This window comes from Strigops habroptila, chromosome 15 (assembly GCF_004027225.2).
Source record: "Strigops habroptila isolate Jane chromosome 15, bStrHab1.2.pri, whole genome shotgun sequence".
NCBI classification, from domain to species: Eukaryota; Metazoa; Chordata; class Aves; order Psittaciformes; family Psittacidae; genus Strigops; species Strigops habroptila.
In genome coordinates, this window is record NC_044291.2 from 6,107,275 (window position 1) to 6,130,744 (window position 23,470).

A 23,470-nucleotide genomic window follows, 5' to 3' on the forward strand; every position below is an offset into this window, starting at 1 on the left:
TTTCAATTAGAAGTAGTCCCCATAAACCCTATTTATTTTTAACTCAGACTAGTGCTCAGATCTGCTGCCCTGGTGCAGATGCACAACAATGACACAAAGAAAGAGGGTCCCTTGAAGGCAGGAATGAACAAGGAAAGGGTAAGGAACACATTTAAGCCTTGCTTACTTAGAAAAGGTGTTTGTCAGACTGTGCCCAGACCTAACCATGACATGGTTGCAGTTGTAACTGGTGGGAAAAAAACAGCAATTTTGTTGTTTTCTTGGTAAGTTTTAAGTTAACACAAGCAAATGGAATATATCAATACACAAACAGCAGCTCTGCCACCTCAGGTGACACTGTAAAAGTTTTCAGAGTAGGATTTGAGATCATTGCCAAAAAGTCAGCCTTCCCCTTTAGGATTCAAAAATGACATGTCTCAGAAGTACACAAAGGAAATAACCTTTAAATTCCATGTTTGTTTTCACAGTGGTATGACTGGAAAATAATTTCATCTGCCTTTGCAAAGGGGGGTGGGGATGGTATAAAACCAAGTAGAGACCATTTCCCTCCCACCACAGTCGTACATCTATTATCTGACTCACCACTTGTGGGACTCCTTCTGGCAACACTGCTTTTATTGAAAATTCAAGCATGTGAAAATATTGTCTATTTTCATGTTACTTTGTTCACTGTTTCGTTCAGGTCACTATTTCCTTCCTTTAGAGGAACTGAACATTCAGTAAGTGCTGGATATTGCTGTTCTTAAGCCTTGTGAGAAGGACCAGCACAGTGGAAAGAAAGGGGGGAGGGAAGGGAAGGGAGAAATGAAAGGGGAGGAGAGTCCATATCTGAAGAGAGACTCCAGAGTAGAGAAATTTTACTGACATCCATTCAGTTTCCAGCAGGGTCTGCTTCAAGGGCTTTTACTGAGATCCAAAGGCCCTTGCAATTCACAGAGGCATTTACATGCAACATTGCCCTCTGGGAGCTAAGGTATAACTGTACTCCTGGATAATAATAACAAAGAATAGTACCAGACTCCTATTGAAATGTCAACCAGGCACTACTGTTGTAGAGGGTAACAAAGAGATGCTAATATAATTAATTATGAAGCCTCAGTACCCTCATTAACACATCTTTAGTGCCTGGATCTTTGAAAATCAGCTGTATAAAGTGACTGTCAGAGTTAATTCCTTATAAATTGCCTCCTGTCACATCCCAGCACTGCAGCGAGTTCTCTCAGGCCTTATTGATGCTAAGAAATCCGTTAGGGCTTTCCCCCCCCCCCCAGTACCAATGCAGTTATACTGGTGTTATTAAAGTTATAAGTTGTTGCATAAGCAGGAGTTTGTCAGGCCAGAATAGAGCAGAATAAAAATGCCTTTACTCAATCCAACTTCCACGATTGGTAGCGTAAATAGGAAAAAGCTTCTATCAATTTACATGGAAAACTAAGGACAAAAGCAAAACAGGAAAGAAAGGTGTCACATCATTTGGCATTAAAATGTTTCCGGACCCTATTTTTCAATGTGAGGATCGCAGCCAGTTTGCAGCTCTCCCTCCTCCTCCTGCCTTTACCACAGCGTTTCAGCTCCAGGCCTCATTCCAGTGCATCCTCCCTCCTCCCCACCACTCCCGCTTACAAATATATATTTCAATAGACTTAGGCTACATGGAGTTCCAAAACCAGCATGTAATTGGTGCAGTTGTCTTTTACACTTCTCCCCAGAGAGCCACATTCATGCCTTCTTAAGCCTGGTTTTGTCACGTTTTCACTCCTCCTTTTTTTGTTTAAGTCAGACTGGCAACCGTACTCGTGTTGGGAACCCCACATACACACTACTAGAAGAAGTTACGCAAGCTGGCTATATTGGTGGTTCATTCTGTTATTTCTGAGCACCAGACTACTACCTTGTCATTGTGAAAGATAAAGGTGCCACCTTACAGAGGCGATAAAAAGTGATCATTACAAATCACTTGGCATTTTCTGCCAGTGAGCAGTTGAAACACTCACACTGACATATCCAATTTGTCTGTACAAGAGATTCTGCTTCCCTTAATCTTCATGTGCTTGGGAGAAGATGATAATCTTTCTGCAGCGCATAATTTTGTAAAGTTATCTCTGTGTGTGTTTGTATAATGTGCTCCAGGATCCTTCGGGCTCCTTGTTATACTTGGGATAAGAGAGCAATCAAAATGGGATGGTTTGATTTGCCATTTCAGAAGTGGCTTTCATACCAAGTGTAAGATGCTTTTGCTGGTCTGGCTAAACAGCAATATGCAAACTCTAAATGGAGGGGAATAAAGGGAGTCCTCGCAGATCTGTCTTTCTTACTGTGTTAGCTAACATGGTAGGAACATTATTTTGTTCTCCACTCTTCAATTACATATCCAGACCCCAGTAAAGCTATGATGTATGTACTGATCATTCATAGAACTAATGTGGAAGAAATTAAAGTAGCATGCTTGAAATGAAATATATAGATTTCTGAAAAGCCATCAAGAACTATCACGCACATTCTGCTTGTTTGACGTAAGTACAAGCCTGATGGTACTGAGTGGAATGGAACTACTTATTTCTCAATGTCCTATTTTGGACACTTCTGCAAAGGATAACCAGTTCTATTGAGATGAGTAATACCTGGCCAATGCTTTTTGAGACAGCCAGCTGCTTTATACATGTCAATTAAAATTCCAACAACTGTTTGAGGTACCGCGGGCACGGTATGAGTTGAGGAAGTGATGTACAGAACAGATAAGTAATTTTTAGTCATACATAGTTACTGAATATGGGATTAATTTAAGAGATCTCATTGTTTTCTTCCATGTTGTCAGCAGTGCAAAGGGTCAGCTACCTTTTAAGAGTGGCATGCCAGATTGTACTTTTATTTCTGAGATTAGCTGGTGTGCATGCTGGTATCATCTCAGCAGGAACTAGAGGCTGCTGGAGAGAGAGAGACACTGCCAGTCACTTTATTGACAGCATCAAGCCTCTGTCCAAGGCAGAGGCTCCCAGCTGCCACTGAGTTCGGAGCGCCACGACAGCCAGGAATTGGGATCCAGAGCCTTTCATAGATGCCTCCTCTGATATGCCACAGCACTTGGTGCTGTGCCAGCTCTTGCTTGCTGTTCAAAAGCCCACCAGCATGGTGTCCTTGCACCTCTGTGGTGGTAGCCTGCTGCCACCTGCCACAAAGCAAGCTTTCCCTGTGCTCCTTCCCATTTGGGTTACCCTTGACTAAAATCTTTGTCTTATTACTAATGAATATGGGATAGGCAATGCCTGTACAGTGCAAGAAATCACACCCATAATATTTAAATAAGGAACCTCCACTCTAATTCTACAAAGCATAACAGATCTAGGACCTTAATGGATATGGATTCTTTCTCTAGGCGTAACAGAAGTTCAGAAAAGACACAACATGTTTTCTGCCTAAATTGAAAGTAGTTTTCAAAGCGAATAGGGCACAGCATTTGGAGGGACTTTTGGGATGGGGGACATGGAAGAGCTCATCAGAAATTAGAGCAAATGCACAAGCCCTTTACAAATGGCACTGAAGGATTCACACTGAGTCCACACAAGGACCTGAACATTCATTAAGCTACTGAACATCTAGTAGGCTACATAGAGCTGTGTTCTCAACTTTGAACAGCTGCAGTGACCTTTCTTCCTTTCATTTTAGTGAATGTGCAAATACCTGATGGTTTAAAAATCACAAATCTCTGACAAAAAGAAACAGCACGTGTACATTAGCAGTGCATCCACAAAATATATCTCAGATACAGCTGAAACATCACTCTGCAATTTAGGAACTTGGGTCCTGTTCTTTCTTCTGTCATAAATTCCCAGCATGATTCAGCAAGTGATCTCACCCTTCCACCTGGAGTTTTCCCTGTTAGAAAGGGCTTTTCCTTCTCCACCTTGCAGAGCACTAGCAAGGGTAAAATAAACACGTGGTGTAATTCCAAATATGAGATGAGCATCACAGGTAAGGCTACAGATAAGCAGGCTCCAGTCAACTCATTACTTCTTGCTCTTGCATTTGAACTCCAAAATAACCACCTATGGTAGCGCAATGGGGTGCAACTGTTGCTAAAAGCTTTCAAGAATGAGCTACACCAGACTACTGATGAAACTAAAGATGTCCTTTTAAACAATGCTGCAGATGGAAGGGGCTTCCCAGTAATTTTTCTTCTGTGTAATATCTCAATTCTTTTTCTTTAGGGATATTTCCATTTAATGCAAGCCTCCATGCCTCAGTGAGACCAACTTCTAGATGGGTAGAGCAAAAACCCTCACTCTCAAGCAAATGACAGTCAAGACCTAGTTCAAAACTAAAGAGTATGGGAGTAACCAATCAGATATTGACTAGTCCCAAATAACAAGCACAAAATGCCAGCATAAAGGAGTTCAAACTCTATATTGCATACTTGGGTTGATTCAAAGGCAGTGCAGCTAACTACCCAGACGTCAGCCAAACCCGATTTGTCATTCTAGGCAATACAGTGGTGCACAGGTTTGACATGAACTGGGGGAACAGAATTGGATCTTGATGGTTATACTAGTCTTACACCAGTTAGGCAGACAGGTAGGTTCTGGGGTGATGATTCTTTGATACAAACTTGTTTTATTTTCTGAAGAGTTCTGTTGTTTGGCTGGTTTTAATAAGGAGAATATGTAAAAAGTTCTGTCCCTCTGAAGACAACCATCAATGCCTTTGATCCCATTTTAAGCCCCACACTGCAAATCTAAGCCCCCAAGAGCTTTTTCTTATGGCTGGACACTCCATTCTTGTTTGAACTCTGCATGTTGTTTTCTTCATCCTTACTTGCATCTTGTTTGGGGTGGCAGGAATGGAAGGGAAGGTGTAAAAGGGGAAGGCTCAGTTATGTCTCTCTATTTTGGGATAGAGACTGCTGTTTTGCCTGTCTGCAGCCTCAACAGAACTGGGTTGTTTCATTTATCACAAACAGAGGGCAGCTGCTGCACCCACTAGTGGGTGAATTTTCACTGAGCTGTAGCTTAGAATATTTGTTTTGCTTCAGGTCCTAGAAATCAAAGTCCCAGCCTGTGCTTGCAGGGTTGTATCTGGCCTGTTTCTGGTACTTTCTCCCCAGTGCTGCTTCCCACACTGCTTTCTCTTTACCTCTTTCTTCTCGTGTTCTTGTTTGTTTTCTGATGCTGATTTGCTCCATTATGTGAAAGTGAAAACTGATTAATACTTTGTCTCGTGAAACACAAGGAAGAAAAGGCACAGATCAGCACTGCACTAACAGCCACTTTAGAGGGACTTAATAGCCTCAGGCTTGTAACAACCTTCCCTGATTAGCCCTGATTTTACCTTATTTCCAATGTAGTGTTACTATGACAAAACAAAGATATCTACTTACCTGATACTGCCATGCCAAAAAGAAAATGCAAGATATGATTTATTGAAATACTGTTGATATATTGAAAGCCCAGAAAATCAGAGAGATTGGAATAACGGAGGATTAAAATGCAGTTACTTAGAACAGTCTTTTTTTGGAGCAGTTTGCTCATTTCTCAGAGCTCTTTGCTCCTTTCTCATCCTCAGGGAAGAAGTCCAGACATGCACCACATTATGGGGAACTTGCACTACATTTGCAGTAACTTTGCATATTACTGCTGAAAGAAAATGTTGATTTAGTTTTGGTCTGTTTCACATATTCAATTCCAGTTTTCTTATCTCTTTGCCATCTCGAAACTCCACCAACATTTCTCCTTAAATTCCCTCTGTCAAGTTATTTAAAGTTTTTCAATTGCTGTTTGTGCTTAGCATTTTTATGATGCAGACTGTATATAAATTCACGCTTGTAATATTTACTCTCCTAGCAAACAGTAATATTCCCTGGCAGTTCTAATCATACCAATTAAAGATAATTTAGTGATGACTTAAGATCATCTATTTATAGATGATAAATCTTAAACATTAAAATCCTCTCGAAAAACCCACTCTACTATTGGGCTCAAGTATTTAGTATCAGTTAGTTAACACAAAGTAAATTCAGATTAGAATTTACCTCCTGCATTTATTTGCAGAAGAAAAACTCATTCAACAACAGTCGCTTTATGGACTTTTAATAGGGCTGTTGAATTTGAATGGAAAATACATTTATTTCTCTCATTAAGGGATAGATTATCTCGTCACTGCTTTATGTCTTCAAGCTGATATCATAAAAAAATAGGCATTTCCCAGTAAGTGCTGTACTAGGATTTCGCCAACAATAGCAGCAGAGCACTGGTTTATGATACAGCGGTTGAGTTCCTGAATGAATACACTGAGGCAGAACATCAACTATTTTCTCCAGAGAAGGGGCTGGAATCCTGCTGTCACAAAACCAGTGCATTGTTTCCAACACTCTTTTAAAGCTGCTTTGTAAATGGATGTATAAAAGAAGGTGGAAAGAGAAAACTGAATAAGAAATAAAGACGGTAAAGTTGTCTCAAACCCAGGGCTACAGACACTTGATTGAAAATCTAGAGTCCTAGAGCTCTGGCTTTTGAGATGTTTCACTTGGGTTAAAATTGGTACAAAGGACAGCAGAGTATGCTTTGAGTGTTGTAATTCGCATCCTGACATTTCTGTTCTTAGCCGTGCTACGGAACATTGTCAAGGTCCACGCAAACCAGGGGCAGAATCACAGGATCGAGATCTGGAGGCTTCAGTTCCATCAGGACCTTTTTTCTTTGCTTCTGAAGGAGGTACCACTTAACCTTTGTGCTTCAGTTTCACTATCTGTAAAATGGCTGTAATAGCTCTTTATCATGAGTTTTAGGGGCTCTTATTTCACAGTTATTCGTGAAGTACTTCAGATTCCTTAAAACCACTGCGCTCAGCTCTGACATTGGATTCACATGTGCTAAAGCAGCACTATGTCTGTTCCCACAAGCGCCTACTCTGTATCCTGTAATCCCGGTTTTTACATAGAGGCCAAACTCCTTCCCAGCAACAGCAGCAGTAACGCTGCCGAACTTAGCGCATCTGTGCCTGCTTATGCGAGGGCTAAATTTAGCCCGTGTGTTCATCGTTGTTGTCCCAGTGGAGTTACAATTAGAAAAAACCCTTAAGCACAGTCATACCCATTAGGAATAATTACTTAAGGAGGCTGTGACACCAGTAAACGTTTCTGCAGACACAAGCAGCACACCCGTAGTCCGGCTGTACCCGCACCCACGGGCAGATGTTGTACCCAGATACCTACAACTCCCAGCTCCTGGGAGGAGAGCTGCCCAGCTCTGGCAACCCTGCTGGCGTGCAGCGAGCTCGCAGCGAGGTTAAACACTACAACTCGCCATAATTCCCTCCTCCAACCCAACAAACGTAAAAAGGAACTCAATACACACCAGGCTTTACACACACAGTTTGACTCCCCCAGCCCGTTTCCTCAGCAAGCACCCGCTGTACACGCTAACCAAAGCGGCGCGCTGAACCCTCTGTTTCTACCATTACTAACAATTCCTCCTCCGGAGGGCGGGCGGCTCCGCAGTGGAGCCCCAGGCCTGCTTCCGAGCCCCACCCCGCGACCGACACCCACGGCTCCAGAGCACACCCAGGGGCCACAGCTCGCACCGCTGGGCGCGGCAGGACCTTTGCGCCGCTGAACGCCAGGCTGCTGCTCACACCGCAGCTACCTCATCTCCTCTCCCCTCCGCCCCGCGGCCGCTCCCCGCGCTCGGCTTTGTCGCCCCTCTCCCCGCCCCCCCCCCGGCTCCATCTTAACTGCTGGCAAGCCCCGCGCCCTCCCGCCTGCGCTGACACTTGTGCCCTCGGCAGTGCCAGCCGGGGCTCAGCGAAGGCACGGCTGGGGTGGCTGAAAAGGAAAAGAGAAGGAGAACCCCCGGCCTGACCTACGGCATTAACAACGTGGCGGCTGAGGCGCCCGCCGGTGCCACCCCGTTCCCCACATGGAGCCCTGCCCGCCCAGCACAACCCTCACTGCCCGTCCCCAACATGGCACCCGCCCTCCCGCCGGCCGCCCTGTCGCTTGGAGTGACGTCACCCCGGCGCGCCTCACCCGTTTCCATGGTAACCGCAGGGCGGGCGGTGGGAGCGCGCTGGGTCGCGGCCCCCTCTCGCCGCCATGTTCACGGACAGTTCCGCGCCCGGCGCTGAGGTGCAGTCGCTGTGGAGGAGCGCCCGGAGCGCCCGCTGCGAGGCGGTGAGACCCCCGAGCGGCCTCGGACCCCGCTCTTATACCGGCCGGAGCGGCCGGGCCGGGGGCAGCTGCTCCTTCCCCCCGCCCCGGTACTGCTGAAGGGGCGGCCTTGCCCCGACTTATCCCCTCGGTGAACCCCCCCCTCCCCGCAGGTTCTGCTGCTCCAGCTCGGCGCGGGGGGAAACCTTCCCCTCAGGGCATTCACATCCCTGCCCCTTTGCAGCATTGTACTAATTTAGGCCCTTTATATAAATTGGCAAAAAAATACGGGTGCAGCAGCCACAAAATTGGTACCTTGAGAGCTGATAACACTGTGCTCGTCATCATGTTTGCCATTTCTTCTGGAGGCTTGCATCCCTTTTGCTTTCTCTCACCCTCCCCATTCTATGCTGTAGAGCACGTGGCCCAAATTTGACCGGCATTCAGGTATCCCTGCCTCAGATCAGATCATGTGAAGGTCACAAATGCATCACCAACACCCAGACAGTTACACAGGCGCCCTCCTGTTAGCCATGAACCAGAGGTGTGCAGATGTGCTTGGAGGTCTCTGAAATGACAAAAAGGGGAAGCTGCTTTGAATGTTTTGTGTATTATAGACTCTCTGTCTTCTTTCACCAGAAAAGCTGCCAGACTAGGAAAATTTCAACAGTAGAATCTGCAGCACAGTCTCACACCAGCCGAGATGCCAGTGTGCAGACGGAACAGAGTAAAGATGCTCTCCATGACTTCCAGCAAGAAGTCCAAGTAGATTACACTGGCCTTCTGTCATTCCTTCAGAAAGTGGAGGACACTGTTATCAAAGAGCTAAATAAAAACTGGGAAAGCCGTGCCTTTGATGGCTTTGAAGTGAACTGGAAAGATCAGAATGAAACAGTAAGTTGACAGAATTCAGATCCTTGTCATTATCCAAGCAGAGCTGATTGCATTGGCTCTAACTCGTTACCTCTATTTCTTACAGCTGTGACTGTTCTTGCCAGATTCTAATAATTAGACATTACTGGTGGGTTTTCTTCCCACCTTTCTCCCTTGCTTGTGGCTGGGCCTATACCTGGTAAAACTGTTCTTCCTGCTGGTGACCGTGTTGCAGTAGCTTTGTGAGAACGAAGCCTGCAGTTGGTATAGGCTTATCCCCAGCTTCCAACAGCCCCTTTAGAGCATGCCAGGCTAGCAGGTATCTAGAAACAGTTGCAACCAGTGATTTGGCAGCTCTTCCTGCTTAGATTATATTTGTTTAGTGTACGGTGCTCAAGTGGAAGCAATTTGTATCAGTCAGTACGTACTGGTACCATCGTTTTCAAACCATCGCTTGTGAAGCAAGTGCTAGACTCATACCTGGGGGGCTGTCGTAAAGCCTTATGGCACAGCCTTCCAGAGCTGTCCTGAATCCCCGGACATGTGTGAGAGGTAGTTATGAGGTGACAGTTTGTTTGGGAGGGTCAGGTGTTGTGTGGGGCTTTTTTTCCCCAGTAGGAATTCAGCAACTTTTCCACATGTGTCTGTGTTACTTGCGCAGAGGGGAAGCCAATGCTGTAACCTCATGATCATATGCAGGGGTGTGCACGGGTCTCATTTCTCTGCTTCAGTGCTTGAATTTGATCTCTTCCAGGTGTTGTGTTTGCATACGTTGTCATACCCAGAGGCTCAGGATCAAAACCTGCAGGTTACCAGCGTCTCGTGGAATGCAACCGGATCCGTTGTTGCATGTTCATATGGCCGGTGAGTACCTGATGGGGTTGAGTGCAGCTGAGGCTGATCTGGCACCTCAGGCTGGCCTGAGTGTTAGCTGTGTTCACTTTCTCTGCAGTAATAAACTGTATATATACATATATATACACACACCTTATGCAAGTTAAATAATTCATATTCAAAGAAACAAAATCTTAAATGACAGCTTTTATTTCTTCTACCTTCCCCGTGCCCCCAGAATGGATACACATATTCTTACTGGTTTGTTTCTAGATAGATTCTGGTTGGAAAGAAAATGTAAAGAGCAGATGCACTTGCAAATCTGTGTAGGTGAGTTTGGAAGTACGTGCTTATCTTCACTGAAGATCCTCTTGTTGTCGTGGTCTCTGAGCACCCCGGATGAGCCTGGCACCCGTTCACGCGTGCGCTGGGTGCCACAGACATGTGCTAACAAACACTTCAGGATTTCTGAGATGAGGGTTGGAAAAACATGAATCTAATCCAGTGAATATCTGCAGCAGCTTCTCCCTTCTGTGCCTCGCTGCTGCCCTTATTCTGTTTTCATTCCACCACCATTTCTTAGATTAAAAGCCCCAGTAAAAAGGGTATCCATGGGGGAATGCGTAGGGAAGAGTAAAACAGGGCAAACCTGTATATTACTTGCTCCTTCTGCTCTCCCAGGCTACAGCTGTTTTCAGATGAGAATGTGGTTTCTGTGTCTGTGGTTACCCTCAGTAGAATTCCCTTCCCTGAACTCCTACAGGCTCTGTGAATCTGTGTAAACTTGTAGTATCTACAACATCCTTTAATACGGAGCTTCACAGCTCAACTACCCATTGGATGAAAATTGCTCCTTTTATTTGTTTGTATCTCTTTCAATATAAGAATTAAAAGCATCGAGTAAAGGCAGTAGAAATCAGGCTCAATGTTCTTTGGAGGCACCTGGGCTTCAAATCACGCTGCTTCTCTCAGGCCAGCCAAGGCTCAGTAAGTCTTCTCAGCCCCTGTCAGCCCTCCAAGTAAGGTACTCTCTCACAGTGTATTCCCAGGCCCTGGATCTTTGAGTGCTCCTTTAGAGGAGATGTGGTTTGCAACTCAGCCAGTTTGCAAATCAGCAGCAGTTCAGTCTCCTTAGATTTCAATTCCCAAATACTCACAGCAGTGATCTTTAGATTATTTAGATGTTCAGTAGGTCTTGGAATAGTGAATCGTATCCAAGATTTACTTGCTGGCACCTTGTTCTGTAAGTACACTGAAAAGTACTGTATATATACAAGCCTGCAGAGAAGTTCCATCACCTCATGATCCCCTCAACTCAGTTTTCCTTCAAGCCACAAAGCAGCCCAGAGGGGACACCAGAGCTCTGCTGGACTGGATCCCCTGTGGAGCAGACAAGGCAAGACACAGCTTTCTCTTCTTCAGGTTGGATGGTGGGGACTGGAGCACGGAAAAATCCTACGTTTGTACCTGGAATCTGGACAGAAGAGGGTTGAACCCAAAGCACCCTGACCTGGTGGTGGATGTTCCCAGTTCTGTCATGTGCCTGGCTTTCCACCCCTCCCAGCCTTCGCTGATAGCCGGTGGGTTGCTCTGACCTTAGACTCTATCTAATGCACCCTCATTGCCTTCAGCTTGAATCATTTCCTTCCTCTCTCTCAGTTTCATTAGTGCCTTTGTTCTCAGGTGTTTCATCTTTGTCCTTTCAGGCGGCCTCTTCAGCGGGGAGCTGGTGGTGTGGGACACCAGCAGAACAGAGGACCCGGTGATCTGGAGGACGGGGATGACAGATGACACACACACTGATCCAGTCTATCAGGTAACAGAGAACACCCTCAGCAGACACGGCTGGGGCAGACGAGCAGTGCCGTGACTATTTCACCCCTTCAGTTCCTGTTCACATCTAGGCTGCTACGTTTCAGTGGTTACATTCTCTTTTGGTTGGCTATTTCCCCCAAACCCAGCTACTGAAACAGGCATTTGCTGAACGTGACACTGTAAAAAAGAACTTCTCCCTGTTCAGGATTAACAAGGAGTTGGCCTGTTGCTGTGCTGCAGCTGTTTATTGATGCAGATGCAGCCAACAATACTTATGGTTTCAAAATGTAAGTAGCAAAGTGTTGCTGATGCTTAGTTGGGAGCTTAAAGCTACATGCTTTATGGGTGGCAGAGTTTGGCTTCCTGGTGCTTTTTGTCCCCTGGGGTGCTGTGACTGGACAAGCTGCGTTATTTTCATATCTGAAAGTCAGGAAAATGCTGTTCATGGCTGGGTGAGAGAGCTGTAAACACCAGGTCTCAAAAGCGAGGGCAGATGAACCACAGATGCTGCAATACCTTGTGCAGCCCTGAACACATTTCTCTCCTAGCACCTATGTCTGCGTTCCAGCTCCCAGCAGCAGCTGGGTTCGTACCAGGATCACCGGCTGCTGCTGGGCTCTGCTCCTGTGTCATCCTGGGGGGGTTCAGGGCACCACTGAGCAGGGGCTGGGCCGTTGTGCTGGTCCCCCTCATCCTGAGCTCCTGGTGTTTGGAACAGGTGAACTGGTTGCCTGATGCCAAGCACAGAAACCACTCCCGGCTGCTGAGCGTGTCGACGGACGGGAAGATCTTGGTGTGGAGGGAGGAGCGAGACGGGCGGCTGGTCCTGGCTGAAGGCTTCGCCGTGGTGGCACAGCAGGTCCCTCGCAGCTCGTGGCTGAAGAAGGTGAGTTCAGCAGTTCAAGGAGGGCTCATCTGGCAAAACCACTCCTAATGCTAGAGCCCATGTGGCAGAGCTCATCTCCCACGTGAGAAGAGCCAGGAAAAGCCCCTCTTGAACATAAGCACTAACCCTTGATCCCCACCTCCTTTCCCATACTGGAATCACTCCTTGGAAGACTGGCAAGAGGCGGTTTTGCCATGCTCTAAAGAGAAGCTGCTGGGATGGAGAAGGGAACATGCTTGTAATTACATTAAATGACGTGAATCCCTTCATAGGAGGGTTCTGCAGAGGTTAAAGGCTGAGCAGTGCTACAGATGTGGTGGCTGGTGCCAGCTGTGCTGCTCACTGGGTCCCTGGCTGGCTGGTTCATGCTGCTCCAGCTGCACCCATGTTCACTGGAGGCCCAGCTCTCAGCAGCTTTGTCTTTTCTTCTCCCAGGTCGCCTGTGGAGAGGCAGCGGTCGGTGTGACCTCGCTGTCTTTCTCCCACTTCGATCCCCGGGTGTTCGTGGTGGGTGTGGAAGGTGGTTACTCCCTGAAGTGCTGCACGGCCGCAGTGACACCAGCTCTGCATCGGACAGGCAGTTCCGTGCCGCTGCGGGCGCCGGCGGAACTCGCCTTCTCCCCGCACGGCGGCCCCGTGTACTCCGTGAGCTGCTCCCCCTTCCACAGGCAAGTGCTGGGCGCTGACACCTCGGCTGCACTCGGGCACAGTTACTGCCTGGCTCTAAACACCCACTTTTCAAATAGCCCCAGGGGGTGGGAGTGTGTTCCCAGCAGCAAAGAATTTCTTCCAAATACTTAATACAAGTCTCCCCTCCCAATTTAAAGCCATTACCCCTTGTCCTGTCCCTACATGCTCTCATCAAAAGTCCCTCTCCAGTTTTCTTCTAAGTGATCTGCTCATCACAAATCTTACTAGTAGCTGTCTGAATGCGAATTGGACTCTCCCATCTCTGCCTGCAGTTTACCCACCACCCATGGAAGAGGCCCCACACCATGTTTCTATGAAATGTGCTGACAGCCCTGGTTTGCATCTCATTTGCAGGAGACAAACGTGACTCCAGCAAAGCCCATCCCTGGCTCAGCAGTTCTCAGGCCTCTGGGCCACACAAACCCTCATTACTTAATTGAGGGCAGTGACAAAGCTGCATCTCCACAGCCCAGGGTAGGGGTTGGGAATCACTGCTTTAGGCAAAGCAGCAATAGCAGCCAATAGCAATAGCAGTCATGCTCCTCAACTGATCGTTGTTCTATATCTTTAGCAATAAAGCAAAGTAAGTTGTTTCTTGTTCCTCCCTCCCCCAGGAACCTCTTTCTGAGCTGTGGGACTGATGGACAGGTTCACCTGCACTCCATGTTGCAGACACAACCCCTTGTTTCTCTTCAGTTATCGAAGAAATACCTGTTCTGTGTACGCTGGTCTCCGGTGCGACCACTCGTCTTCGCAGCTGCATCGGGTGAAGGCAAGTACCTGCAGGAGCCTGCTCTTAGACAGGAAATAGGGATCATGCTGGGTATTAATTAGTACAAGTCAGTTGTAGTGATGACACTTCCCACGAGCAGACAGCAGTGACCATGTTTGTGCTGTGTAACCAGTGCAGTGGGTAAGTTCTAACTCTAGCCAAGACTACATCGGTCACAGTTAATTTTCACTTTTGATGGTATCTCTGCTGCCCCAGCTGCTCACAGGGGTGTAACGTGGCAAGATCACCCTGGATACAACTTACTTCCGTCTTCCTTTGTTTTCATATTTGCTTCTAGAGCAAAGGATTTAAACAGGAATTTTTTCCTTAGCAAATTGCCCCAACAGTTGTGGGTTAAGGAACAGGGATATGGCAGCACTTGGCCGCCTAGGTTTCAGGTCTCTGACAGCAGAACAAATCCGCACTGTCCCACGGTGATGTCAGGTGCCTGTCACAGACCAGACACCATCAGAGGGAAGGGAAATGGGTTAAAGAGAACAACTCTGAGCTCCAGCCTGAGTAAATACTCTGCTGTTAAATACAGAGGCCGCTGCTGTGAAGCTGCAATAACTGTGTTTTGCAGGAGAGGTGCACCTCTTCGACTTCGAGAGGAGCTCGCAGAAGCCGGCTGTATCCATGAAGCAGGCTGCAGGTGAACACCCCGTGTACTGTTTGGAATTTAACACGAAGCAAACTCAACTCCTGGCCGCAGGGGACGCCACCGGAGCCGTCAAAGTCTGGCAGCTCAGTTCAGACTTCACCGAGCAGCGACCCAGGGAAGTGACACATCTGGAGCAGCTGGCGAGTGAGAGCACGGACTGAGGTGGCAACACAGCCACCTGCGAGAAGCCTGGTCCTCCTCTGCCTCCAGAAGTTTTCCACTCACCTCTTCCATAGCATTGGCCTGAAAAACACTGAACTACAACAGTGGGAGTTTCATCCATACACCAGTTAAAACTCTTCTTTAATCATTAAACACAAGCTGCTGTGGTTCGACCAGTAACTTTTATTGAAGCACACTGCACCATGTTTTGTTTTCCCTAAGAGTTTTAAGCTAAGCAGTTTAAGGTTACATCATAAAGTAACATTGATTATTGTAGAGCACAAAGAGAGAGAGAGAGACACATGCAGAGCTACAGTCAGCAAACGTGAGCGTGTCCTTCGCATCTTTTGGTACTAGTGGGGGGGGGGTTTCAGATCAATTCACAAAGAGTGAACGTGTAAATTCTATGTAGTCGTAGGCAGAAGGAAGTTCTCTGCCTTTGCCGTCCATGTAGGGCTTCATGTGAGAGATGCAGTAATCGGCTTGTTCCCGGGTCAGGTTCTGAAAGACAAAGACATGGTGGAGGTGGAAATAGGCGCTGGGGCTGTGGACGGGGTGGTCACGGAGCCTGCCTGTTCCTAGGGGCATGGGGCTCGGGGTGTGGAACTACACCCGGCATGGAAAAGCACTGGCTGTTGGCACAGTTGGCTGAGGGCTGGAAGGTCTGACCTGCACTTCCCACCAAAGAGAAGACAGAGCAGGTCACCGATACGAGGAAGTAGTGCAACCTCTTTGTTTCTCTGCCAGGTGGTGGGTTCAGACAGGAAAAACCTGCTGTCCTGGCAGGGCAGTGAGAGGGAGGAGACGTTTCTATTGACTAAGCTTAGCCTGAAGTTTCTCCTTTGCATCACTGTCTGGAGAAACATCTCCCTCTAGTCTCCACAGTGATGAAAAGAAAGTAGCAGTCTGTGAGGACAGTGAACACCCTCGCAGGCCTACAGCAGCTCTCATTTTACTCAACCTCAGTAGTTCTTTGGCAGTTAAAGCTTTTCCTGTTCCTCTACAGAGCCAGGAAAGCAGGTAAAGGCCGTCACCATCACCCCTGCTTTTGCTGCAGAGGGCACCTGGGCAGGTTCAGAGCTAACACAACCCCAGTGACTCGAACCTCCAAGCAATTGGTGCCCATCTTTCTTAACAACTTACAAACACAACCCCTCCATCATCCCTCCCCGCTGGGCCACAGCCAGCACGTACTTGGTAGAGCTCCTCCTTGGTCACATAGGGCTTCCCCTCCGAGCTGAGGGCGCGGAAAGCGCTCTCGATCTCCTCGCTGGATTTCACGTTCTCCGTTTCCCTGCTGATCATGAAGGCCATGTACTCCTGCAGTGAGACGTGTCCATCCCTGCCAGGGAAACACAGCGTGAGCCCTGCTGCCCATCAGTGCCCCAAGCACAGCACTTCTGGACCCGCCTGAGGAGCCTTGGCTTTTCTGGGAGGAGCCTTAACACAGGGGAGCATCAACACCACATCATTTTCTACAGTAGGTCTCTTCACAAATATCAGTCCTATCTTCATAAAGTCTCTTCTACATGAATTGTTGTGAAAGCAACTGTAGCCTCTCCACAAGGGAAGCGAGCACAGTGCTCAGCCTGAGAGAGCTTCCAGCCAACCTCCCAAAGGATCCTGAGACAGTGTTTTGCAGTATGAAAAGGTCCAACCCACATTTACCTGTTGGGATCAACAGTGTCAAGAATAGCCTCAAACTCTGGGTCTGGCTCTCCTTCCTCAACCATAGGCAGGTCGTAGCCGAGAGAGCGCAAGCAAGACTTAAACTCCTGGTGGTTGAGTCGTCCAGATTTGTCCTTGTCAAAGTGCCTAAAAACATAAAAGCAAAGTTCACATTTTTAAGTGTCAGTTGTTGAGTACCAAAAGCTATAAAGTGGGCTGAAAACCAGAACAGATTACAACTAATCCACTGTTCTGGACACATGAGCTTGGATTATCAATAGTTCTATCTCACATGCATGAAAAGTAAGCACAAATTCTTTGCTTTGCTTAAAGAGCATCCAAAAATGGCTGTATTCCCAGCTGGAATTCACTGGCACTCCTGGTTCCTGCCTCCGTGCCCAGGAGAGGCTCCGTGCTGGTATCTCTGGAGGCTCTCACCATCTGGCAGCCATCAGAGCAGCGCAGCACAAACCGGGGCAGACAACAAAGGAGCTGCAAACAGCTCAGTCAGAGAACCCCGTGAACAGGAGCCACCCACGGGCCAGAAGCCTCTCGTGAGCGCTCCCGTGTACTCACTTGAACATCATGCTGAACTCCTTCAGGGCCTCCTCTGTGACTCCGGTCGTGTTTCTGAAAAGGAAGAAGCAAAACTGGTGAAGAGCTCCTGAACTGCAGAACTCTGCTGGTGTCCTCCTGCCCCAAGCCAGCGGCTGCATCAGAAGGTGAGGACAAGGAGCAAACCGTACATTACAGCACCACGCTCCAACAGAATCAATCAATTCCTCTAAGATCCTGTTGTTGCTAATGGCCAACAGGGACTATTTCCAAAACTCCTAACTTCATCCCCCTAAGGAGAGCCAGGAGGTGGTGGGGATTTACAAGCTCTATAGCATAGACCATACAAGGTTTGTTTTTAGGCATGAGCAGATGTCTCACATCTTCTATCCCCACCCAAGCCCAACACACGCATGAGCCAGGCAGTACCGAGCCTGGATCTGCTGTTCCAGGTTGTGCTGCATTCTCATGCCCAGCTGGTCAAGCTGGTCCCATTGCTGGGCCAGCCCCACGGTGCTGTGTTCTGTGTATTTGTTGTCCAAGATCAGTGCCTCTTCCATGGCTGCTCCAAGGTCCTCAATCTTCTTCAGTTGGCTTCTCATAGCTCGGATCTCCTGGTGCTTGCGCTGTTGGGAAGGAAGAGGATTAAGATCAAGTAGCACAAAAAAAATCCCTTCAAAGGTTAGAACACAGGCTGGCAGGGAAGGGAGGGCTCTATTCTTTTTCTGCTGGGATTACATATACATATATAAGGATTGTAAAATATGGGATTTGTAAAATACTACTCAAAACAACGTTCCTCTTTGTGCACACTATTGGAAAGCAACAGGGTTTACAAACCACTTCTTGAGCCAAAACCCTCTGACTGGGAAATGTGCTGGAAAAGCTGGATCCTCCCAGCCCCTACCCTGCTCGTTAATAAAAAAGAACAAAAAGGAAGATGATATCAATGTTGTTTTGTGGTTGTGACCAGACATCAGGTACGCGAATAGATGATCCCAAAGGTCCCTTCTGTATTTGGAATGTGAGCAGTTACTTAGGATTTTACCATGGAATGCCACTCATTTCCAGTCCCACCCCAGCTTCACATGTTTTAGCAGTAAGTGAGCATCACTTACTTTAGTAGCTTCCAATTGTGATTCCAGTGTTCCCGATTCCTCCACCATGCACGACCTAAACACAGAACCTCAGTGAGAGAACGCACTTATCCCAGAAAAAATGGCAGGTGGGGCTTGAAATTAACAGTCCTTCCTTGAAAATAAAGATCCTGACAGCAGTGGTGTTCTCCTATAGATATTTAAACACTGGTTTTGTGTTTTGTTCTGACTCATCCTGTTTCAGACCGACATGTGTTTGAGTTTTATCTCTGCATAGTTAATTTCTAGCCCCATTTAAAGGCAACACCATCAGCAGCCACACTTCATGCCAGATGCAAAGCACCCGCTTTACTGGACCTAATGGAATTAGGAACTTGGTGCAGTCCCACCCCGCTCCCCCGTGCCCAGCACACACACACACACACACCAACTACAGGTGAGTCCCTGGAGATGGGCTGTGCTTGCCAGTGGGGTACAGGGGTTCTACAGAGGGGTGTTACATGGGGATAAAATGGGGGAAAAAGATGTTGAAAACTACTGGTTTGGTTTAAAAGTAATCCTAGTATGGCAGAAGCGCTGCAGGAAGCCACAGACCTCTCCTATCCGGCAGGGGCTGGGGGACAGTTGCCCTTCCCACCCCTCCTGTGGTGCATCCAGAGAAATTGAGGCATGGGCACTCTCCTATGGCTGACTTCCACACTGAACTTCTAGACACACTGCAGCCCCGGCACCAGCAGATGAAGATCACACTGTGGTGATGGTCTGCAAGATCTGCTACATATGGAATGGCTACAGAAAATCTCTGGATGCTGCTTTCCACCCCCCCAAGATCCTAAGCATCCTTGAAGCAGCAGCGGTTTTACAATCCCTGTCCTTCCAACGTGCAGGGAGAGTTCATACTGAATGACCTGTGCATGGACAGCAAGCCTGGGCACTGTCTCCTTTGACTCTGGTATTTAAGTTCCTAAAACTTAAGTAGCTGCTATTTAAGCCATTAACCCCAGGGTTTTCATCCCCACTGAGGTTTATCCTTCCATACACCTTTGAGCTTCTTGAGAGGGGGATTTCAAGTGCTGAATCACTCTGTAGCAATGAAAATGTACCAAATATCTGGGGGTTTCTCACCACAGGGTTAAGCTCAGGTTCAATGCACATCTAAAGAGATGAAGCACACGCCCAGAACCCTGAGCAGGAAGCTGGGAACCACCCATGGAGAGAGTCAAGAGGGAAACAAACCTCTAAGCACCTCTAAGCCGTGAAGGTTAGTTGGAAGGGAAGCGAGCCTTGGAATTAAAGAGTGCGTTTGAAAACCAAAGTGAGGTAAGAAAATAAGAGGAAAAAACCTTCCGGATAGATCATCCCCAACTTCATACTGATAGACACGAATGACACGACGATATGCTATGCTAGTCAAAGAAAAGAAACCAGGTAAATTCCTAAAAAGAAGGGAGAAAGAGCAAAGGAAAGAACACACCGAAACACGGCCACTGCAGCGGAGCCACACTCCAAGCCAGCACCACCTTGCAGCAAACACAAGCAAGTGCTTTAGGAAAGGAAATTACTCAAATGCTGGTTACACACACACAAAAATAATCCGTTGTTATTTTTGTGTAAGTCACAGAAGAGTAAGTCTCACTAAGAGACAAGTTGAAGCCCTGCAGTTAACTCCTCTACAGGTTCTTAAAGGCATTTACTCTTCCTGACCTCTGCTCTGGGCAGTGGAGATGTACACACAGCAACACTCATCTTGAAACTCCTCTGAGGCTCTGCCTTCCCTCTTGCCAAGGAAGGCTAAGCACAGCCAATGCCTCTTTGAGCTAAATCTGTGGTTTTAATCTATTGAGGCAGAATTAAGGACAGAGTCAGCCTAGCATATCAGCAGCCTTCTGGTAATGTGTTCAACAAAAGAGCCTGGCATGGTGATCTCAAACTCTGACCCTACGTCTTTTAGTAAATGGCTCCTTTCTGTTGGCTCTTTCTTGGATACCAGAACTAATCTACAACAGTTCTTCACAAAGGAGCAGGGAATTCAGCATCCGTTCCAGGAAAATCTGCTCGGTTCCATTAAACTGTACAACAAAAATGGGCTAAATTATTTTTATCTGGTAGAACACAAGACACTGGGATCATTTCAGAGCACATAAGCAGCAGTTATCTGCAAAGATTCCACCCTTTTATTATGAAAAGCCATCTCTCTCCATGTGAAAGGCTCTCTCACCCTACACAGGGCTGACACACAGGCCCCTGCTCCAGGCCCAGACACCATTTGTTGGCATTTTACATGATGTCTTGCTACAAAGCTGCCATTGTGCTTTTAATACTGAGGAAATTTAAATGGACAGACTCACTCTCAGAGGGTTTGGCAGTCCAAAGACATTTAAAGGTCTTATTTCCTTTCCACTACTTGACTCCTCAGGAACTATTCCCCTGGACACAAAGTGGACTTAAAACTGCCAGCATCAAACTGCCATCAAAGCCAGGCACGTTCATGGGTTCACGTTGGGTTTGATTTCTCCTATCAAGGATTTAATCTTTGGGGCGTTATTTAATCTTTGGGGGATTAAAAAATGGGCAGTTCCTGTTTGCATACTACAGAGTTTTAGGATACATAATTTCAGTAAAGCTTCTTCATAGGAATCTTCCCTTCTCCTCACCAAAACCAGTCAATACTTTGGAGTTTTAATTGTTCTGAGAACAGTCGTAATGGAAAAGTTTATTTCACTAAGAAAGCCTCTGAATGCTGGAAAACTAGGAGCGTCAGCTCTTCTCCGAAGGTAGACTAGCCCATCTCCTCACACACCTCATTAGATTGAGAGGCTTTTCTTGTACAAGCCCTCAGAGACCGAAAGAACAAAAGTTGTGACTTCTACGGTATGCCAGTGGCTGCCCATTAGTAATTTCTTTTGCTTTTGAGTAGGAAATCATCACATTTCTACTGCTTTATACTAAATCTACCCTAAAATCTCGTTTCCTGTGTCTGTGCACCTCAGCCACAGATTGCTCTTTTCAAATAAAAGGGTTTCAGCACAGCTTTCACAAGCAATGTAATGACAGAAGGAAGCACACAGACGGAGCAGAACACACCATCAAACATTTAAAGATATAAAATTCAATACTAACCCATCTAGCAGGTAAGTCCTGTAGAATGTGAAGATCCAAACATCAGGCAGCAGGACAGAGACAAGACAGTAAGAGAGGGACAGAGGTTTGGGTGGGAAGCAAACATCAACAAGTTAAAAATCATGTTTGTATTTCATTATTTCATGAAGACACAGAACTGTTTGTAAACAGAGAGACAGAGGATCACAGGATTACATGGAAACAGAACTCACCTCCTCTGAACACAACCAGAGTGTGTCAGAACTGGCCCATGGCTCTGTCTAAGCACCGTTACTGCTGTTTACTAGAAACGTGCTCTTCAGTTCACTGCTATTCTCGCCCTTGAGACTGTTTTGTTTCTAACACAGTTGTTAAATCTTTACTTCCTCTCCCTAGGCAAGGGTATTACTAGACAGCACCCTGGGCAAGTGATCACAAAGCAGCCTTAAGCTTTTTTCACAGCTTCTTTCTCTACTGCAATTCGCATGAGGTTTCTAATGTACTATTCAACACAAAAACAGCACTGACAGAACCACCACTGGCACTTCACACAGGCTGCTTTGAGCTATTTATTCCCCACCCATCCAACTGTGCTGCAGACTACTTCAGGAATAACTGGAGAAGAGTGATGTCCTGGATAACTGGAATTACTGCAGGAAAATGAATTCAGAAGCAGAAACATTGGTGTTTCAGGGCTTTCCTCTTCCCTGCGGCTAACACAACCTCCCTCAAATCTCAACTGCAGGAAACAAACATCCCTGAATAGCTGTTTTTCAGCAAGAGACATTTACAACTGAGAACAAAAAGATGGATACAAATATTAGCTGCGGAATCTCTAAGGGCAGCTCCTGGAAAGACAAACTATACCTGGTCTCCTGAATCCACTGATGGAAAGCATTAGCATGCTGAGCAAATTCCTGGCGCAATTTGTCGTTTTCTTCCTGCCTTCTCTGTTCCTTCTGCAGCTCCAATTCACGCTCCTGAAAAATGAACAACAGTGATTTCAAAGAGAGAAATAACATGATTGTCCTCGTCCTGTAATAAAAAGAAAAAGCTAAGAGCTGCAGCTCAAAACAAGACTGAGTGCTCCAGGAGTGTCCTGGATATCTAAAGAGAACCATCTGAGATTACAACACGGAATGTTCCTACTTGAGTCTTCAGAATTGGAACCATTTTTCTGCACAGTATGGATGTTAAACTCATTTTACAACTAGGAAATGAGGCACATCTGCTTCGTCTTTGAAAGACCACAAATGGAAGATCGTGAAACCAACTGACAACAGCACAAGTTTACAGCTAATGGAAATCTTTCTTTGTTCACAAATTCCAAGGTATTTCCAGCTGTGGAGACAAACTCTTGTGCTGACCTGGAGGATAGCTTCCAGGGAAGACCTGAAATGTTGTAAACTATGAAAAGAGTCCTTTCTCTGACTTGCCTTGATAATTTTCTGCAGGTTCCTCCAGGTTTCTTCAAGAGCCTCCATAGTAAACCAAGTGTATGGGTTGGAGGCTACACGGAAGCTCTTGATCTGGCGATCGAGCTCTGCCAGCTGGTTGAAGTCAGCCTGGGCAGAGCTAAGTGAAGAGCGGAAAGCATCGTGAGCTTCCCGCAGTGCTTTGATTTCTTCCAGCGAGTTGCAGCGCACAGGATCTGTCAGGTCCTCTTCAGCATTCTCAAACCAACTGTTGAAGGCAGATGCCTTCTTCGCAAAAGTCAGGAACAGATCCTCAACCTTGGAGAGAGAAAACAATCCAGCTGTTCAGTTACACAGTAATGCGAATGTTCTGTACGAGTGGATCTGGAATTAACATGCAACAGTGACAGTCTTTACTCCTTACTTCTTGCAAGCACCTAAAAAATTCTTATGGTAAGTCCCCAGGATTGTATAATCATTAGCTACAAATGGAAACGCTACACAAGTTGCAAGTGTGGTGTATTTGTTTCAAAGAGAACAATTAGATGTTTGTAGCCTCATGGTCGGCCACTCACCTTTCTGAAATGCTCCTGAGCCTCCAAGAGTTTCTTTTTCCTGGCAGCAGAATTGGCAAGTAACTGGTTCCAGCGTTTCATCAGGGAAGCGTGCCGAGCCTCAATGGCCTTTGACTGGATGTGTTTGGCTGCTAGTAGCTGGTCTTTCAGAGCAGTGATGTTTGCAATTCCCTCCTGCTGGAAAGCCTGAAGTCCAGCATCAAAAGTTTCCTGAAGCATTAGAAGAATAAT

At 46.7% G+C, this 23,470-nt stretch overlaps 2 protein-coding genes across 12 annotated transcripts in view; one reads left to right on the top strand and one right to left on the bottom strand.

Moving 5' to 3' along the window:
- The first annotated feature begins 8,022 nt into the window (after positions 1–8,022).
- On the top strand, positions 8,023–15,010 carry WDR34 (WD repeat domain 34). 2 transcript variants are annotated; one of them, XM_030507127.1, is made up of 9 exons: positions 8,023–8,161; positions 8,777–9,031; positions 9,765–9,874; positions 11,267–11,424; positions 11,551–11,660; positions 12,378–12,545; positions 12,981–13,213; positions 13,850–14,007; positions 14,591–15,010. In XM_030507127.1, the coding sequence occupies exons 1-9, from the start codon at positions 8,084–8,086 to the stop codon at positions 14,827–14,829; spliced, it is 1,509 nt and encodes a 502-aa protein (XP_030362987.1). In that variant the 5' UTR covers positions 8,023–8,083; the 3' UTR covers positions 14,830–15,010. The 2 variants fall into 2 exon arrangements, with proteins under 2 accessions (XP_030362987.1, XP_030362988.1); XM_030507128.1 differs by having other exon boundaries at positions 12,378–12,540; positions 12,979–13,213.
- SPTAN1 (spectrin alpha, non-erythrocytic 1) overlaps positions 14,994–23,470 on the bottom strand; it is a 52,224-nt gene continuing 43,747 nt past the window's right edge. For 5 of the 10 annotated variants that reach the window (XM_030507121.1, XM_030507120.1, XM_030507117.1 and 2 more), the window contains 11 exons: positions 23,240–23,449; positions 22,686–22,982; positions 22,117–22,229; positions 21,271–21,288; positions 19,494–19,556; positions 18,172–18,226; positions 17,483–17,679; positions 17,075–17,128; positions 16,499–16,645; positions 16,025–16,172; positions 14,994–15,331 (listed from right to left, as the gene is read on the bottom strand). In XM_030507121.1, coding sequence (XP_030362981.1) covers positions 15,206–15,331; positions 16,025–16,172; positions 16,499–16,645; positions 17,075–17,128; positions 17,483–17,679; positions 18,172–18,226; positions 19,494–19,556; positions 21,271–21,288; positions 22,117–22,229; positions 22,686–22,982; positions 23,240–23,449 — 1,428 coding nt within the window. In that variant the 3' untranslated portion in view covers positions 14,994–15,205. The remainder of the gene's footprint in view (positions 15,332–16,024; positions 16,173–16,498; positions 16,646–17,074; positions 17,129–17,482; positions 17,680–18,171; positions 18,227–19,493; positions 19,557–21,270; positions 21,289–22,116; positions 22,230–22,685; positions 22,983–23,239; positions 23,450–23,470) is intronic. The other 5 variants (XM_030507126.1, XM_030507125.1, XM_030507123.1 and 2 more) reach the window with 2 other exon arrangements.